The sequence below is a fragment of the Myxocyprinus asiaticus genome, chromosome 9 (assembly GCF_019703515.2).
Source record: "Myxocyprinus asiaticus isolate MX2 ecotype Aquarium Trade chromosome 9, UBuf_Myxa_2, whole genome shotgun sequence".
Lineage (NCBI taxonomy): Eukaryota > Metazoa > Chordata > Actinopteri > Cypriniformes > Catostomidae > Myxocyprinus > Myxocyprinus asiaticus.
The window spans coordinates 21,261,604-21,280,408 of NC_059352.1; the positions used below are offsets into that span (position 1 = coordinate 21,261,604).

At 38.4% G+C, this 18,805-nt stretch overlaps 1 protein-coding gene and 1 long non-coding RNA gene across 9 annotated transcripts; one reads left to right on the forward strand and one right to left on the reverse strand.

The window, feature by feature from the left end:
• The first annotated feature begins 826 nt into the window (after nt 1-826).
• LOC127445644 (3-keto-steroid reductase/17-beta-hydroxysteroid dehydrogenase 7-like) lies at nt 827-10,419 on the forward strand. The gene is made up of 9 exons (XM_051705858.1): nt 827-993; nt 1,433-1,636; nt 2,256-2,348; nt 2,811-2,925; nt 6,438-6,632; nt 6,892-6,996; nt 7,164-7,220; nt 9,867-9,965; nt 10,205-10,419. Exons 1-9 carry the CDS (start codon nt 959-961, stop codon nt 10,316-10,318), a joined length of 1,017 nt encoding a protein of 338 aa, XP_051561818.1. The 5' UTR covers nt 827-958; the 3' UTR covers nt 10,319-10,419.
• LOC127445647 (uncharacterized) lies at nt 7,228-18,805 on the reverse strand. Of its 8 annotated transcripts, none has more exons than XR_007898032.1 (6): nt 18,661-18,805; nt 13,646-17,630; nt 11,623-13,541; nt 11,506-11,542; nt 7,751-8,079; nt 7,228-7,639 (listed from the first exon to the last, which is right to left on the reverse strand). It is a non-coding gene; the product is annotated as an uncharacterized LOC127445647 (long non-coding RNA). The 8 variants fall into 8 exon arrangements; XR_007898029.1 differs by having other exon boundaries at nt 11,506-13,297; nt 13,404-13,541; nt 18,661-18,804; XR_007898027.1 differs by having other exon boundaries at nt 11,506-13,302; nt 13,404-13,541; nt 18,661-18,804.

Genomic DNA, 18,805 nt, shown 5'->3' on the forward strand with positions numbered 1-18,805 from the left:
CATGACTGTTGAAGTTGCATTTTAGATAGCTTTATGCTTCATTTCTTCACTGTTTAATGCCAGAAATGTGTCTGATTTCTCATCAAGTCTGTTTAAAAATGGATTAAGTTCTCGCTTATCAATTAACCTTACAAACAGCCCTTTCTTAGGTTATGAGCTTGTTTACAAAAACCTGCAAATATTCCACATTCTTCTTAATAAGGTCTTGTGAAGAGAGGAAATAAACATGTATCATAGTTTACTCTCTTGCGCATTGACAATGTCATACCACAATGAATGGGAGAAACTGGATGTTTTTTGTTCATAGGAAAATATCCTACAATTTGTTCATTTAATCCTTGAAATACTATCTTAGTACCATCTCTAATGTTCACTTTCTTGCTGTATTCCTTTAATAGCAATCATGTTTTTCACTGATATTGTACATGTTAAGGAATTGTACATATTATAGTCTTTAAAATTGTAGTCTGGACATTTTATAATTATGTAAGAACGAATTTCATACTGACAGAAGACTTTCACATTTCTAAAATACATAAGTGATTTTATCTGTCAGATAAAGTATGTGGTCAATAAATTGGACATTTGTGTATAGTTTAGAATATTAATGTCGATGCCAAGAAATACATTAATTTGAACAATGTGTATAACCAAAAGTGGAAATAAAACTCGTTTTACAATTGGTCTCTGCTTGTCAACAGATCGTACACTTCTACTTTTCGACGATTGGTTGGTCTGGTCTGACAGTGGCTAATGCTTGATTGGTCAGAGTAGATCTCACGTCACAAAAAGGGAGCCGGTGATTGGTCGATAGATGTGTGACTTCCAATCACACCATGGCGGCGGTGCAAACTCCATCTATACACAAACGTCCCCCCAAAACACTAGTTGTCTCGAATGCAAAAGTACCGAATAGAGGTAGTACATCGTATATATTTTATATGAATGTGTAGACAGGATGAAGAAAGTAGTGCTGGTAACCGGTGCAAACAGGTAACGAAATCTTATTATCCTTAAAAATAATGTTGCCTTAATAGATTCGCATTACTAATATACAGTAGTTACAATAGTTTGACAACTCTGTTTTAAATCAGGTTGCTGTTGTAGTCATGAAAACTGTTCATTATTTTTTCACTGTCCTCTCAAATAAATATTATTAAGGCATTTGTTAAAAAAAAAATTAAAAAATGGCAATTCATATTTTTATATTGAATAATTCAGTATACTACACTATGCTAACTGCATACTATATAATAAACACACTATGCATACACACTATATAAATGCATACTATACTATACACTTGCCTGTACATACTATACTACATATGTGTGCTCATGCCCTCATTATAAATGTGTGTGTGTGTGTGTGTGTGTGTGTGTGTGTGTGTGTGTGTGTGTGTGTGTGTGTGTCCGTCCGTCCGTCCATCCAGTGGTATTGGCCTTGCTCTGTGTGAGCGTCTACTTACCCAGGATGCCCAGGCGCAGCTCTGTCTGGCTTGCAGGAACATGCAGAGAGCTGAGGCTGCCAGACAGGCTCTTCTACTGTCCCACCCTCAAGCTCACGTTTCTCTACTGCACCTAGATGTTGGCAACATGCACTCTGTGATCAGGGCTGCTGGCGAGTTCAAACAGAAGTAAGAGATCACAGCACCCACTTACCAACATTTACTATATTTTTTAATAGGCTTAGTTCACCCCAAAATTAATATTCTGTCATGTAGTCACCCTCATGTTGTTCCAAACCCGTATGATATTCAATCTTTTATGGAACACAAAAGGAGAAATTCTGAAGAATATTTGTGCTTCTCTTTGTACAGTCGTACAGTAGTTTCATTTGAGAAAAAGACCAAGATTTAAGCTGTTATTCACTGAAAATCTTGCCCTCCACAGTTGCTCTCAAATCTCAGTGTGTAGAAACTTGGCATCTCACAACTGGTTAAGCGACGTTTTGTGGTCTTTGTGGTTTTATTTTATTATACAACCTTCAGTACTGTAACTGTGCCAGAAGCAGTGTAGTACAGGATGTTACTAAAAACTTGGGGACCCATTGCGAGAATTTGTACAAAGTTCAGCAAATATAGATAAAAAAATAAAAAAAAAGTTAGTCAGTCAACACCCTTTTTATTTAAAAAATGACTAGTGCAGCACATTTGAAACCCCAAGTCTAATGAACTAACTTTAAGATTTTATTAAAGGTTTACTTAAATTTATTACTTTACTAACTTTAGCTTATACCTTTATTTATTTGAACAGGTACAACAGATTGGACTATCTGTACCTCAATGCTGGAATCATGCCTAATCCAAAGGTAGATCACAAAGCCTTTTATAAAGGCCTCTTTTCCAGGTACAGTTTATTTATGTCTTTCTATATACAGTGTATTGTTTCTGTAGTATTGTATATTATGTCTAACAAAGCAAGTTAGTCCTTCTTTACACCCCCAGTTGAAAATCCAAAGTTTTCTAAATAGCCAGAGTAATTGAAGAAAAAAACTACATAAAATCATAATACTCATACTACATTTGAAAATAATTTAGTATGCGGTATACAACTTTTCTGTATGCATGTGATACCCAGATAATTAGATTAAATGAAAATTGTGCACAATGCAATGCACATATTATGTGCTATTGATTTAGTACTATACCATTTAAAACATTCATTTTTGCATTATTATTGTATGCTATTTTTCATAAATAGCATCCATGTTACAGATGTGGTAGGCAGTATGCTCTATGGTAGTTGGTTATATTAAACATAGCAGAAGTCTGTGATATAGTCACAGACTATTTTTTTTTTCCCCAACAGAAATGTGGTTCATATGTTTGCCACGGGAGAGGGTATTCTGACCCAAGAAGATAAGGTCACACCCATTGGTTTACAGGAGGTGTTTGCAACTAATCTTTTTGGTCATTTCCTTCTGGTAAGTTGCTGAGATAGAAATAGCCAAATGTTTCTGTAACTGCAAATAAATACAAGCGAAGCCTTTTATTAACAAATAAAATAGAAATGTCTGATATAGTTTCACTGTTTCTGTAGGCTACTCTGGCTATGTCCACATTAATTTGGATAAATTAAAAAAGGCGTTTTTGTTTTTGAAACGCTCTCTCCATCCACACTGCTGTTTTCAAAGTTTTCCAAAATTTGCTTGTCCACACAGAAACGTGTGAAAACGCTTAAATCCTCTTATTGCACATCCGAAAAAACGTAAGAAGCGTGACCCTGGGGGGGCCTGGGTAGCTCAGCGAGTATTGGCGCTGACTACCACCCCTGGAGTCGTGAGTTCGCATCCAGGGCGTGCTGAGTGACTCCAGCCAGGTCTCCTAAGCAACCAAATTGGCCCGGTTGCTAGGGAGGGTAGAGTCACATGGGGTAACCTCCTCGTGGTCGCTATAAAGTGTGGTTCTCGCTCTTGGTGGGGTGCGTGGTGAGTGGATGCCACAGAGAATAGTGTGGGCCTCCACATGTGCTACGTCTCCGCGGTAACGCGCTCAACAAGCCACGTGATAAGATGTGCGGATTGAAGGTCTCAGATGTGAAGGCAACTGAGATTCGTCCTCTGCCATCCAGATTGAGGCGAGACACTACGCCACCACAAGGACTTAGAGCGCATTGGGTATTGGGCGTTCCAAATTGGGGAGAAAAGGGGAGAAAAAAAAAAAAAGAAAAGTGACCCTACGTCATTTCCATGTACGGTCTGAAACACAATTGTCCTTGTGTTCCGCCCCCGGACAGCAATTCCGAGTAATCTTCCCTATGCCTTTGAAGGAATGCAATGTGAAGGTAACATTAGTAACATTTATCTTTAACAACACTATCAAAGTGGACAGCAGGCACAACAATGCCGCTACAACATGGGCCACCACCTTGATTGTTTTGGGTTGAATGGATCACATGACAACAAATACATCATTGTGTTTGAATATCTCAGTTTTCCCTGTCCACACTGCAACTCAAAGATGGTGTTTTCAAATGTATTCACTCGGGAGAGCGTTTTCGAAAAGCTCAGTTTTCGCTGGACAAAAATGCTGTCTCCGTGTTGACGGAAGGCCAAAATGTAGGGAAAATAATGCATTTTCAAACGAAAACCTATTAATGTGGACGTGACCTAAATTTCAGCAGTTGTATGTTCAAGCAGTTTGAAAATGCAACTGACAACTTTAGAATATTTTAAATGTTGGTGTTTGTTGGGGCAGTCTGAAAATGACAGTTACGTTTCCCAACATTCAAAATCCAACAGCCGCTTTAGTATTTTTCAAATATTGGTGTTTGTTGCGGTAGTTTGAAAATGACAGTTACGTTTTCTAAAATTCTAAATCTAACAGCCAACATTAGAATGCTTAAAATATTAGCATTTTTTGGGGCAGTTTGAAAATGACAGTTATGTTTCCAAAGATCTCACCAACAGCCAACTTTAGAATGTTTGAAATGGTGCTGTTTGTTGGTGTTTCTTGGGGCAGTGTGAGTTAACCGTATGAGAGCAGAATATGACTGTGCTAGAATACAACATATGCTCACAATATTTTTTGTATTTTCCACTAAACGCAAATGAATAACCTCCATCATAAAGATCTCCAAGAACAAGATTCCATCCACATATAAGTGACAGGATTTATGTCACTGTTGTCAGTAGCGTGTAACCTGGCAGCTGCTAATCAATAATTCATTTGAACATTTCTAGTCCTGAAGTTATTTCTCAGTCCTCAAATTGCAGCCTTCCTTGTGAAGTGTTTGCAAATTTAAAGGGATAGTTCACCCAAAAATGAAAATTCTTTCGTCATTTACTCACCCTCTTGTCATCCCAGATGTGTATGATTTACTTTCTTCTGCTGAACACAAACAAAGATTTTTAGAAGGATATTTCAGCTCTGTAGGTCCATACAATGCAAGTGAATGGTGACCAGACCTTTCAAGCTTCTGTCACTTGAAAGTGAAAGTGGAGATTTATAGTAAAATATAATTAAAAAATTGATCTGTTTCTCATCCAAAGTACAGTTGCATCGCTTCAGAATCCATATATTAGACCACTGGAGTCGTATGGATTAATTTTATGCTGCCTTTATGTGATCTTTGGAGCTTCAAAGGTCTGGCCACCATTTACAGAGATGAAATATTCTTCTAAAAACCTTTATTTGTGTTCAGCAGAAGAAAGGATGTCATACACAACTGGGATGGCATGAAAGTGAGTAAATGATGAGAGAACTTTCATTTTTGGGTGAAGTATCCCTTTAACAGCTCATTCATTTGCACAAAGGCATCTGGTCATTAGTGATGGAAGCTGAAGTTGAGGCAGCACCGTTCTCTTCAGATGCTTCTTTATACAGTTGAGGTATTGTGGATCAGGTGGCTTTGACATTAAAGTTGCAATAGATGTCACACTCTGTGTCCACGAAGGCCAGACGAGACATATCTGGGACAGCACCGATTCACAGGGAGTGTGATGACTTGTATTTCTATTCAAGTTGCCCTCTGTTTCTCTCTCTCTCTCTCTTTTTCTCTCTCTCTCTCTCTCTGTCACATACAAACACACACATTTAAATTCTTTTTTTTTAAATTTGTCAGCCATTTCGTTTTTTATATATTTCTATTTTATTAGTTTAAATAATACTTATATAATACACACAAACAACAAAATGTCAAAGGCAGCTGCAAGAATTCAGTATGTCCATCACACACAAACTCATATTTTTCAGATAATCATTGAGGTAGCATTCATCAAAACAGGCTAAATTCACTGAGAATTTTTTATTTATTTTAAATGATAGTTATCATTAATTTGAGTCCTTTCTTTTTATTAAGCAATTTGATAATTTCTCCCATGCATTTTCACAAAGGGAATGGTACCTTGTGATTTCTAATATCGAAGTTAATTATCAGCCATTTAGTTTTGTGCTTAAAGTGTCACACATGTCATAAAGAGGTAGTTTCCCCAAAATTTAAAATGTAGTAATTTACTCACTTGTATGTTGTTCCAAACATCTCCAAGTAGCATCTTTTTTCCATACATCAAAAGTGAGTGATGACTGAGGCCGTCAGTCTGCTCAACATCTTCTTTTGTGTTTCATGGAGGAAAGTAAGTCATACAGGTTTGGAACAATATGAAGGTGAGAAATTATCCCTTTAAAACATGAAAAGTGTTTAACCACTCCCTTTTCCTGCAGAGCAACTCTCAACACCACAGTTGTCAGTGTGTGGAGGTGTTTCAAATGAATGATTTATCAATTAATTCATTCAATGTTCAAAGCAAACCTGTTTAAAATTACTTCAATAGATATAGCTTGATATGACCTTATCAAGTAACTTTGTAATATTTCTACAGACCTCACATAACTTACAAAATCATCTCCACTGGTCCATCCTTAGCATTAAAAAAACATTAAAAAAAATGTAAGCAATACTTTCAGTGATCTCACTGCATTTATTGCACTGTGACAGGTGAGGGAGCTGGAGCCCTTATTGGGCCAGGGGGACCACAACTCTGTAGTGATCTGGACATCCTCCAGTAATGCCCGGCGATCAGCCTTTAGTCTAGATGACGTGCAGCATCAGAAAGGCCATGAACCCTACAGCTCCTCCAAATACGCCTCAGACCTACTTAGCCTAGCCCTAAACCGTCACTACAACAGCCGGGTAAGTGGACCCTCAGTTCCCATTAGAACTTGATAGCCTGTTTTAAGGGTGCAGCTATCTGCCCCAGCAGATGTAAACAGGAAAAGGAATTTAGAAATAAAAAATGAGATATTTTATTTTACATATATTTTGTAGAACCGCACTACAAAATTTACTAAAATTGGTTTAGATAAATTACATGTTTTATGTTTTCATAATTTCACTAATGATGACAGACAATTGTTATTTGATTTAGTAAAGCATACTAATCGGTTCACAGGGTCTGTATTCATCAGTGATCTGTCCTGGACTAGTGATGACTAACCTCACCTACGGCATTCTACCTTCATTCTTCTGGACCATCATCATGCCAATAATGTGGCTGGCATGTCACCCATTTGTTTTCAGATTTGCTGTACTTCTTGTGTAATATCATCAAAATGGTGGAGCAGGAAATTCTCACAAAAAGCTAACTTTTATTTGTGCTTCCACTTATACATGTGTGGGTCAGAGTTAATGTCTGATGAACCTTTGTGTGTCCTGTCATTTCAGATAAGGATATTCATCAACACTTTTACCCTCACACCTTATAATGGAGCAGAGGCTTTGGTATGTACCAAGACCACCCCAAATATTTATAGAATCAACTTGAATAATTGCAATCGCATCTTCTGCAACTTTATAGGACCACACACTGTCAGATAAAAGGTAATGTGCAGGTTCATTTTTGTTCCCAGAGAAACAAAACATATAAATGTACATTTGAAGGTACACAATAGGCCCTCATTACATACACAAAGTGATTTATGGACATTTAAAAAATTATAAGTGACAAATCCCTTAGTTCCAGGGAAGGAAGAAGCGGGAGACAGCGGACTGCGTTCCAATGAAACAGTCCTTTAATCGTAGGTTAATCTTGTTGCTTTTTCAGCAACACACTCTGCACACAGGCACACACACTGGCGGTTCAAGCACGACTCTCTCTCTCGTCCACTGCCGTCTCCTCCCCTTTTATCCGTCACAGCTCACTGGAAACACAAACAGGTGTTAGCACAGGTGTAAATCCTTAACCACTCAGCTTTCCCAGACCTCACTCTCCACAGATCGGCACCCCCGCCTCCACATACCCATCCACGTACCGTTCAGCCTGCTACCGACTCCCCCCTTGGACCACCTCAAATTTAAAGGGCTGAAGTGCAAGATATTAACAAGTGATCCGGGCGTTGGTATCCTTCATGCGGTGGAGTCATTGGAGCGTGGCGTGACACGAACATAGGTTGAAGGCCCTCCCAAGCAGGTAGTACCGGAGGGTGAGGGCCGCCCATTTGTTGGCCAGGCACTCTTTGTCTATCATGCTGTACTTCGTCTCTCGCACCGAGAGCTTCTGACTAATGTACAGCATGGGGTGCTCCTCCCCCTCCACTACCTGGGATAGTACAGCCCCCAACCCCCTGTCCGACGTGTCTGTCTGTAACAAAAAAGGGAGAGAAAAGTCAGGGTAATGCAAGAGTGGCCTGCCACAGAGTGCAGCTTTCACTTGTGTAAACACCTGTTGGCATGGCTTCGTCCACTGGAACGGGTCTGGTGTTCCCTTTTTAGTGAGATCAGTCAGCGGGCTGGTGACATCCAAATATTTAGGTACAAACCTATGATAATAGCCAGCCAGCCCCAGGAACTGTCTCACCTCCTTTTTGGTCTTGGGTCTCGGACAAGCCGAAATAGTTGCTGTTTTATCAATTTGGAGACGCACTTGTCCATGACCCAAGTGGAAACCCAGATACCGTACTTCCACCCGTCCAATTGCACACTTCTTTGGATTTGCTGTGTGTCCTGCCCTTCTCAGCGATCTCAGGATGGCCCTCAGTTACTGGATATACCGCTGCCAATCATTGCTATAAATAATAATATCATCCAGGTAGGCAGCGACATATGCAGTTTGCTGGTGGAGAATTTTATCCATGAGTTGTTGAAACGTAGCCCAAACAAACCGAACGGAAGGGTAACGAATTGGTGTAAGCCAAATGGAGTGGAAAAAAAAGTTTTTTTCTTGAGACATGGGAGTCAAGGGGATCTGCCAATTCGTTAAATCCAGTGTCGAATAAAAGCGACCTGCACCTAACCAATCGAGCAGTTCATCAATGCGAGGCAATGGGTACACGTTGAATTTAGACACAAAACCGGACCGTCCCATCGGACTTCGTACCAAAACCACCGGGCTGGCCCAGTCACTGTGGGACTCCTCGATCACACCCGTATTGAGCATGGCTGTGAGTTCTTCCCGGACCACTTTTTTTTGTGTTCCGGTAACCAATAGGGGTGGGAACGTACCACCACTCCTGGAGTCATCTCAATGTGTTGTTCTATGAGGTTCGTACAACCGGTAGAGACGAAAACATGTCGGAAAACTCCTTTTGCAACCTGGCAACCTCATTGGGAACTGGGGTGGTTTGATGGTTTTTGATTCCACCTCTGGACCTAACTCCGCCCTCTCTGGGACGACCGTCGCCAAAGCCACAGATACCACCTCTCTCCACGGTTTTAGGAGATTCAGGTGGATGTATTTGGCTAAGGTGTATGTAAACTTCTGACTTCAACTGTATGTGTATATTTATATATACACTACTGTGCAAAGGTTTTAGGCACATAAGGTGTTTCACAAAAGCATTTGTCTTAAGATGGTTATTTATATCTTCAGCTTTAGTGTGTCAATAGGAAATATAAATATTAGACTCCCAAACGTTACTTTTGCAAATAACAAAGATTAGACAGAAGAACAGGGAGCCCTGCAACAGATGTCATGGCCCCCACAAAGCCCCCCACTGAACATTGTGTCTGTCTGAGATTACATAGATAGATAGAACTGTGGCGAATTCTCCAAGAAGCTTGTGTTCAGGTGTACCTAGGAGAATTGGTGCTGTTTTAAAGGCAAAGGTGGTAACACCGAATATTAATTTAGTTTTATGTTTACTGGACTTTGTATGACATTAATTGATAAATGAAAACTATTTATTTCATTATTTTTGAAGACATCCTCACTATGCAACATTTTTCACAAGTGCCTAAAACTTTTGCACAGTACTATATATATATATATATATATATATATATATATATATATATATATATATATATATATATAATCATACTAGTTTATTAAATTTGTATGTAAGTTGCAGAAATGGCTCTGTCTCATCCATAATTGTCTGAGCTTCACATCTTTCTCATCTGTTTTCATCTATTGTTTTTTTATTTCAGTTTTGGCTGTTCATGCAGAAACCTGAGTCACTGGACCCGATGGCCAAATATCACAGTTTGACCTCTGGGCTTGGAAACAATTACACCCTGCCATGCAAGGTCAGAATTGACAATCGCTTAAAGCTTTACCTCTCCTCTGTTTGTTGGGTCCTGTTTTAATTGCAGAATTTCAATTCTAGACAACCATAATTTAGGCTATTATATATTGTGTTAGCTCTTCCAAGGAATGTTAGACTGCATTTTCCAACTGTTTTCAACTAAAACTTCATAAAATTATACATACTGTCATACTTCACAAACTTTGACTGTGACATCACCTGCTTTTGATGTGTTTCCAGATGGATATTGATGAAAACATGTCAGAGGCCCTCTATGTAAAGTTATTAGAACTTGAAGATACAGTACGGAAGAAACTTATAGACGAGGATACAGATATTAAAATAAAAAAATAAATATACACACTGGAGACAAATACATCTCACACATTTCATGCCGCACAACAAACACTGTTTGAGATGTTCTCTAAAGAATGGATAAACCATATTTGTTCATACCTCATGAATATTCTCTTTTCATCTTTTAAAATACTTAAAAAATGGGTTAATAGGATATCTAGCATGTCTATGATGTTATTTACTACAGTACATCTTGTCATTCATCCATGATTTTACTTCTATTTATACTAATATACTTCTACATTATTTTACAATTTATATTGGGTTTGTTGATGCTGTGTATTCTGATGGTTATTACAATGTAATTACTGTGAACAGTGAACAGTCTCTGCATGGTCATTTGGGTAGACATCTGTAAGGTCATGTTTTATGTGACCTGCACACTGATAAATGACATGGGACCCTAAATCTTTCATGTATTTTAAACTACTTTTCCTGTCCATTTTTGTGAAATGCCACCAAAAGAGCTTTGATTTACAGAAAATCTTTCTAATAACCTATATATAGGTTTATATAAATAAATAGATAGATTTTGCAGCTCATATTGGTTTTAAATCTCTTTGTGGTAAGTAGTAGTCCTAGTTCTTGCTCCGGCCCCATTGAGCTTGTGCTCTGACTAGGGTGATGTCACTGCTATGGGAACTGGGCCAAAATCAGCATAGCCTGGTGTGAGGGACACTTAATCTGCCCTGTCATCATTATCCAATGAAGGATATTGCACATGGAACTATCATTCTCTCATTTCTAATTCACTTAGCTGGCAAAGTGTAAGCTGTATGTTTAAATGGTTTATTTTAAGATTTCAATGCCACACTGAATTCGAAACATTTTACAAAAATGTCATTCAGTTGATACCTGACACTTCTGTTACCACTCAAAGTACAAAGCAAAGCAAAGGCAACACAATGATATAAAGTGCAGTGGTAACAATAATTGATTTTACTACACAGCATTAAATTAACATAATTAGCAGAATCTAATGGTTGCAAGTCTTTAAAGGAGAGTTGACAATGTAGGTGAGGGATTGCACAGATAAATGGATTGCCATGGTAATGAAGATCAAAGAGATGCACTTCCCTGTGTTAATCAATAAACATAAATGCATTAACAAACTTGATGTGTGTTTGCAATTTTAAAGGGATAGTTCACCCAAAAATAAAAACATTCTCTCATCATATACTCACCCTCATGCCATCCCAGATGTGTATGACCTTCTGTATTCTGCAGAACACATACAATGATTTTTAAAAGTATATCTCCGCTCTGTTGGTCCTTACAATGCAAGTGAATGGTGACCATACCTTTGAAGCTCCAAAAATCATATAAAGGCCACATAAAAGTAATCCATAAGACTCCAGTGGTTAAATCCATATCTTCAGAAGCGATATGATAGGTGTGGGTGAGAAACAGATCAATATTTAAGTTATTATTATTTATTTTTTACTACAAATCGCCAATTCAACTATCACATTTTTAAAAAGTGAAAGTGTAGATTTATGGTTAAAAAAAAAAAGACTAAAATATTGATCTGTGTCTCACCAAGTGATGTTTGGTCACAAAGACAGCAGAATGGAGTAAAACACATTGTTATTAATATAGTAATCACAGTATAATAAGCTTTAATATATGTAACATGAACACTAACTGTTTCCCAAATGGATTTAACCCATCAGGTGCCTTAACTTGCTTTGAAGGGCATATTATCACATCAGGCTTTGACAGCACTCATAATACAACACACTGATTTGTCAATCTTACCTTTGCCCTGAAGCTGGAGTTCTCTGGTTACTCTATGCATGCAGTTGTAGCCTACAATATTCAGATAAATTGCTAATAATAGCTACGTACACTAATGAGACTGGAAATACTGTGAGCTGTTCTCATGAAACTTGAAAATATTAATCTACAATATAAGACAAAGCGATGTAACATCTGTGTGTCAGTTGACCCATACGTTCGGAGCTGGCCAAAATTTGCGAATATGTCAGACTAGTTGTCTGAATATCTCCAGGATCTGCAAAGATCTGATGCAAGGAGGCTTGTGAAAAGCTTTGCATCACACTCTGTGTCTGTTGCAGTTTGGGTTGCCACAAAAGTACACATTTGGCATCTCTGTTATGTGCAAGACTAGCATTTGTGCAAATAAATACACTGTTAACGCAAACAAACGTGTGATTATATGGTGATATAGCCTACCTGAATGTCTGCTTATAAATCACATTCGCCCCCTTCAGCCCTCTACCTGGCGTTTGGGTTTCAACTGCCCCTCCCTGGGTTTGTTGTTGTTATGCAGAGTTCACGCAGTGTTCTGCACTTTTCGAATAAAGGTCGCGATTTTTTAACTTTGCATGGCACGATATTTGAATTGATTACTAAACAAACAGGTAACAACACCTTTTAACAACTGTGATTAAAAATATTAACAAACATTACATTATATTTAATGCTTAACAGATCATTAATCAGTGTGTACGTTTAATTAGTTAGAAATGTCATAAAACTTTTAATCATATACTTTCACATATATTAATATTTGAATGTATATAAGCATAACATGTTTAATGACTTAAAGTCTTTCTAGCAAGTCAGTCCACTGTCGGCCATCTTTGGAATGCTCTTGGGAGGCTATTTCCAGTCATGCCAGTGCAGCTCCTATCTACTTGAATGGGGGAACACCGAAATCTCAAAAACAGCTTTTGTGTACATAGAAGTTCAATGTTCTCTGTAAAGCAACTATAAAACAGTATGTATTATTAAAAGCACTAGCTGTACAAATACATTTAATTGATGACATGTTATGTCTGTATCTGAAAGTTGATTGGCTCTTTAACCTGTAAGGTGGGGCTTCCATTCTACATCCGTTGGGTGCTAGAGCTCCTTGGTTGGGCGTTCCAGTTTCTCCCATTCATTTGAATAGAAGTGGCCCTTCTATCCACAATATTCCTGAGTCCCATGATGCTTTGTGGCCGATGTGGGCTGAACTGCCGGTTAAGCGTAAACAATCGTTATGTTATGTACTAACGCAGCATTAAAAATGACAGAAATTTGAGAACAACTAATCACAAAATTATATTATCCCCACCTATCTGTTAATGATTATGGGTTTGAGGATGATGGCCAAATATCGCGAATAGAAGCATTTTAGTTATTTTGTTGAGTCTTTATCCATCGATGGAAGAACCTGAGCAGACTAACCTGAAAAGCTATGTAGCCTTTACAGCTGTAAAGTTGGACATGTTTTGAGAACTGTAGATAATTTATGTTTAAAGCATATTTTGAGTATTCAGAACCTGAAGAGTTGTCTTTCCGAGATTATGTACTTACTGCAGATACATGGGAGGTCCAGACATCAGGATGCTCGTGTATTACAGGATTCAGGCGATGAGACTGTCATGCTGCTGTTTTTCAGATAAAATACAATTATTTTGTTGGAGATGAGCTCAATCTAGCTTTAAAATTGTCAAGTCATTGTTATTTGTATAGCGCTTTCACAACACACATCGTTTCAAAGCAGCTTTACAGAAGATCATGCATTAACAGAAAATGAAACTGTAATATCTATAATGTCTTAGAGTCATCATTGTGTAGTTTGATAAAATACGACTGTGAATTGTGTTTAAAAATAAGTAATTAAATAATAATTGTATTTATAACCCAAGTGAGCAAGCCGAAGGCGACTGTGGCAAGGAACACAAAACTCCATAAGATGTTGGTTAATGGAGAAAAATAACCTTGGGAGAAACCAGGCTCACTGTGGGGGCCAGTTCCCCTCTGGCTAACATCATGAATATAATGCCAATATTAGTTATGTATAGTGCAAGTCATGGTTTAAAATTATTAATCTAAGTAAGTGTTAAGGGTCAGTGTTTAAACAAAGATTTTGTATGAACTGTAAGATTAATGACTAACGTCTTTGAAGTCCATCCTGGATTAACTGCAGAAGTTCACATAGAGGCAATTGTCCTTGTTAGTTGGCTGATGAAGGGTTTTGTTGACAATTAATTGATAGTCTATGTATTCCATTTCAAGAGTGTAATCCATCGTTAGACCAAGGTGATGTAGGCAGAGATCAGTTAGGTGCATCGCAGTTCAACCTGGCCGGTAATTTCGGTGAAGTCTATTCCAAGTCCAAGGTTCAGGCAATGGCATATCTGGTATCCCATGTCTTATGGATGGAGTTGGCATCAGTTCATCCTCTGAAGTCCATCGTAATAGACTGAAGTGATGTTTGGCTGGCACTGGCTGCTATTAGTCATCATCACTCAGCGACATGTAGCAGTGGAGTCCAACACGAAGCAGGAATGGAGCTGGATCCAGCCAGTTCTGGTGATCTCAGAATAGGAGTCCCGAGGTTGAGACAGGGAAACAAATAAAATAATATTAGCATAGATGCCATTCAATTTATTGCAGAGTTATAGATCATACGATCAATGTTTCTGGTTTCTGGCTCCAGCAGACCTAACTAAAGCAGCCTAATTTTGAGTTGAAGGATAAATTACGTGTATGCCTGGCTAAATAGGTGAGTCTTTAGTCTACACTTAAACTGAGTGTGTCTGCATCTCGAACAGTGTTAGGGAGACTATTCCATAGTTTAGGAGCCAAATATGAAATGGATCTACCTCCTTTTGTGGATTTTGATATTCTAGGAACTATTAACAGGCAAGAATTTTGCGATCATAATGAACGTGATGGAATATAGTGTGGTAGAAGGTCACTTAAGTACTGTGGAGCTAGCCCATTCAAAGCTTTGCACGTAGTGAACAGAATTTTAAAATTAATATGAAATTTAACAGGTAGCCAATGTAATGATGATAAAATGGGGATAATATGATCATATTTCTTGGTTCAGCACTCTGGCTGCTGCATTTTGAACCAATTGACGTTTATTTATTGATCTTGCTGGACATCCAGTAATGCATTACAATAATCTAGTCTTGAGGTCATGAACACATGAATTAGTATTTCGGCATCAGCAACAGAGAGCATGTGTCGTAATTTAGCAATATTTCTTAGGTAGAAGAATGCTGTTCTACAAACATTGGTAATTTGATTTTCAAAGGACAGATTGGTATCAAATATAACACCTAAGTTCTTCAGTGTTGAAGACGATGTAACAGTACATTCATCGAGAGTCAAATTATATTTTAGCGGCTTGTTTTTAGAGGTTTGTGGTCCAATAATTAGTACCTCTGTTTTGTCGGAATTGAGTAGAAGGAAATTTCTGGCAATCCAATCTTTTATTTCATTGATACACTCTGCTAATTTGGAGAATTGTGAAATCTCATCAGGTTTTGAAGAAATATAAAATTGGGTATCGTCGGCATAACAGTGGAAACTTATTCCACGATTCCTGATAATATCTCCCAGGGAAAGCATATACAAGGAGAAAAGCCTATACAAGGAGAGGGCCTAAAACTGATCCCTGTGGCACAATTGTTAGTTTATATACATAATATCCGTATCTAAATGCTATATCCTTCATGAAATGTTTTAGTGTTGACTGAACAACAGATCCTGTTGAAAGAGTGAATTTATTATTCTTGTGTAGGAAATACGATGTCTTAGCAGCAACACAATAAACTGTATTGTACAAAAAGAACTACATGCAATACAAATAAACATATTTATTTGGACATACATTATAAACATTGTACACAAAAGTTGAATGTTCTCTGTAAAGCAACTATAAAACAGCATGTATTATTAAAAGCACTAGCTGTATAAATAAATTTAATTTATACTGGTAGACCTGTCTATGCTGCTCCATGGGTAGTGTAGTTGTTCACCAGGAATTCCACTTTTAAACACGATTTTTAGACAATGATGCTGAAATAATGCAGACTGATGGCTTCAACAAAGGCATACACCAATCAGCCACAACATTAAAACCACCTACCTAATATCGTGCAGGTCCCCTCGTGCCACCAAAACAGCTCTGACCCGTCGAGGTATGGACTCCACAAGACCTCTGAATGTGTCCTGTGGTATCTGGCACCAAGACGTTAGCAGCAGATCCTTTAAATCTTGTAAGTTGCAAGGTGGGGCCTCCATGGATCGGACTTGTTGGTCCAGCACATCCCATAGATGCTCAATCGGATTGAGATCTGGGGAATTTGGAGGCCAAGACAACACCTTGAACTTTGTCATGTTCCTCAAACCATTCCTGAACAATTTTTGCAGTGTGGCAGGGTGCATTATCCTGCTGAAAAAGACCACTGCCATCAGAGAATACTGTTGCCATGAAGGGATGTACGTGGTCTGCAACAATCTTTAGGTAGGTGGTACATGTCAAAGTAACATCCACATGAATGCCAGCACCCAAGGTTTACCAGCAGAATATTGCCTAGTACATCACACTGCCTCCGCCGGCCTGACTTCTTCCCATAGTGCATCCTGCTGCCATCTCTTCCCCAGGTAAACGATGCACACGCACATGGCTGTCCACATGATCTAAAAGAAATCGTGATTCATCAGACCAGGCCACCTTCTTCCATTGCACTATGGTCCAGTTCTAACGCTCACATGCCCATTGTAGGCACTTTCGGCAGTGGACAGTGGTCAGCATGAGCACTCTGACCGGTCTACAGCTACGCAGCCCCATATGCAGCAAGCTGCGATACACTGTGTGTTCTGAAACCTTTCTGTCATAGCCAGCATTACGTTTTTCAGCAGTTTGTGCTACAGTAGCTTTTCTGTGGGATCGGACCAGACGGGCTAGCCTTCGCTCCCCACACGCATCAAAGAGCCTTGGGTGCCAATGACCCTGTCGCCGGTTCACCTGTTGTCCTTCTTTGGACCACTTTTTTTAGGACTACTGCACACCGGGAACATCCCACAAGACCTGCTGTTTTGGAGATGCACTGACCCAGTCGTCTAGCCATCACAATTTGACCCTTGTCAAAGTCGCTAAGATCCTTACACTTGCCCATTTTTCCTACTTCCAACACATGAAATTCAAGAACTGACTGTTCACTTGCTGCCTAATATATCCAACCCCTTGACAGGTGCCATTGTAATGAGATAATAAATGTTATTTACTTCACCTGTCAGTTGTTTTAATGTTTTAGCTGATCAGTGTATACCATTGATGAACACCAGTGTATACCTCGGAGTCCACTGCAGGTCTGTCTTTAAAGGTTTATAACAAATTATCATTGAAAATCAATTTGTCTATTGGAAAAAGTTTTCTGTTTTATGGTACTTACCATATCACTTTCCCGGGCTTTCGGATTCACTGTACTTCGGTGGTGAAACAAACTTCCCAACTCCATCCGTGAAGCAGACTCTCTCGCTCTGTCTCCAAAAATGGCTAAAGACAACTTTTTTGTGAGAACTTGACCATACAATAATAATAATAATAATAATAATAATTAAAAAAAAAATTATTGTTGCACTCTAATCTCTGCCTTTGCTAGTACTTGTCTAATGCAATTTAAACTTTGTAAAGCAGCACTTTTTTGTATTAATGTCTCCTTAAGATGAATTGCTTATGTTGTATCCTTCCTCATTTTGTAAGTCACATTGGATAAAAGCATCTACTAAATGAATAAATGTAAATGCAGTCCTATTCTTATAATCATCGATTAACTGTTGTAACCTTTTGAGGTAAACTTCAATTCAAGCTGAATCAACCTTTTATTTTATTTTTCCCTTCATTTGTTATATTGCTTCCAAACAACAGAGCCTTTTAAACTGAGTTTAAGACAAATTGCATAATGCATTCAACATGATATTGTATGATTCTCTCTGGTTTATTAGAAGAGCAGTTTTTTTTTAAATGTGCCAACAGTCCCTAAAGTAATGTGATAAACAAACATCTGTACCTCACTTTGAAACATCTTAAGGTATAAATACCATGTTTAGGCTATTTTATGTGAAAGTGACTTGTTGCACATTAAAAGTATACAACTTATGTTAAATTCTAGTATTAGCATTGCCAAAGTAGCTCTTAACAGTGTAACGTGAACTTTTAACCATCTGATCCCAACTAAATGGCATTGGTATTCATTTGGACAAGTTAAACCATCTTGTTTTCAGACATGAACGGTGTTCGGCCTCTGGGACTTGAGTTTACTCTAAGATGAAACATTTAGCGTTTATTATACACCTATAAATCAACTATAAATCAACCTTATGACAATATATATTTTTGTTGCAATCAGATTGTCTGCTTATTATTGCTAAATTGTTGCTTTGATGGGGTTACTCCAGTAGCTGCTTCAAAGCTATTAGAGCTGTTTAGGCTACATGCTTTCAAGTTACGGGGTAATATACCTGCAGACACAGACAAATGCTTTAAAAAATAAGGCCAATTGGCTAGTTTCTGGTTGTCTGCTAACCTGTCATGTTGTGCGACTACATATCCCATACGACTTTGCACTCAAAGTCCCGGATGTCTATCGCGCCGGAAGAGAAGCGCAAGTCTTTCCAGCCATCTTGTGGCATCTAGCAGCGAGCAGCACGCTCAAGCCCCGTAGAATCGGA

Excerpts from the sequence above, each read along its gene's own strand:
- LOC127445644 (XM_051705858.1), top strand. The coding sequence starts at position 959 with ATGAAGAAAGTAGTGCTGGTAACCGGTGCAAACAG. Across the intron at positions 6,633-6,891 it reads ACCGTCACTACAACAGCCGG|GGTCTGTATTCATCAGTGAT; the intron begins GTAAGTGGACCC and ends ATCGGTTCACAG. Across the intron at positions 9,966-10,204 it reads ATTACACCCTGCCATGCAAG|ATGGATATTGATGAAAACAT; the intron begins GTCAGAATTGAC and ends ATGTGTTTCCAG.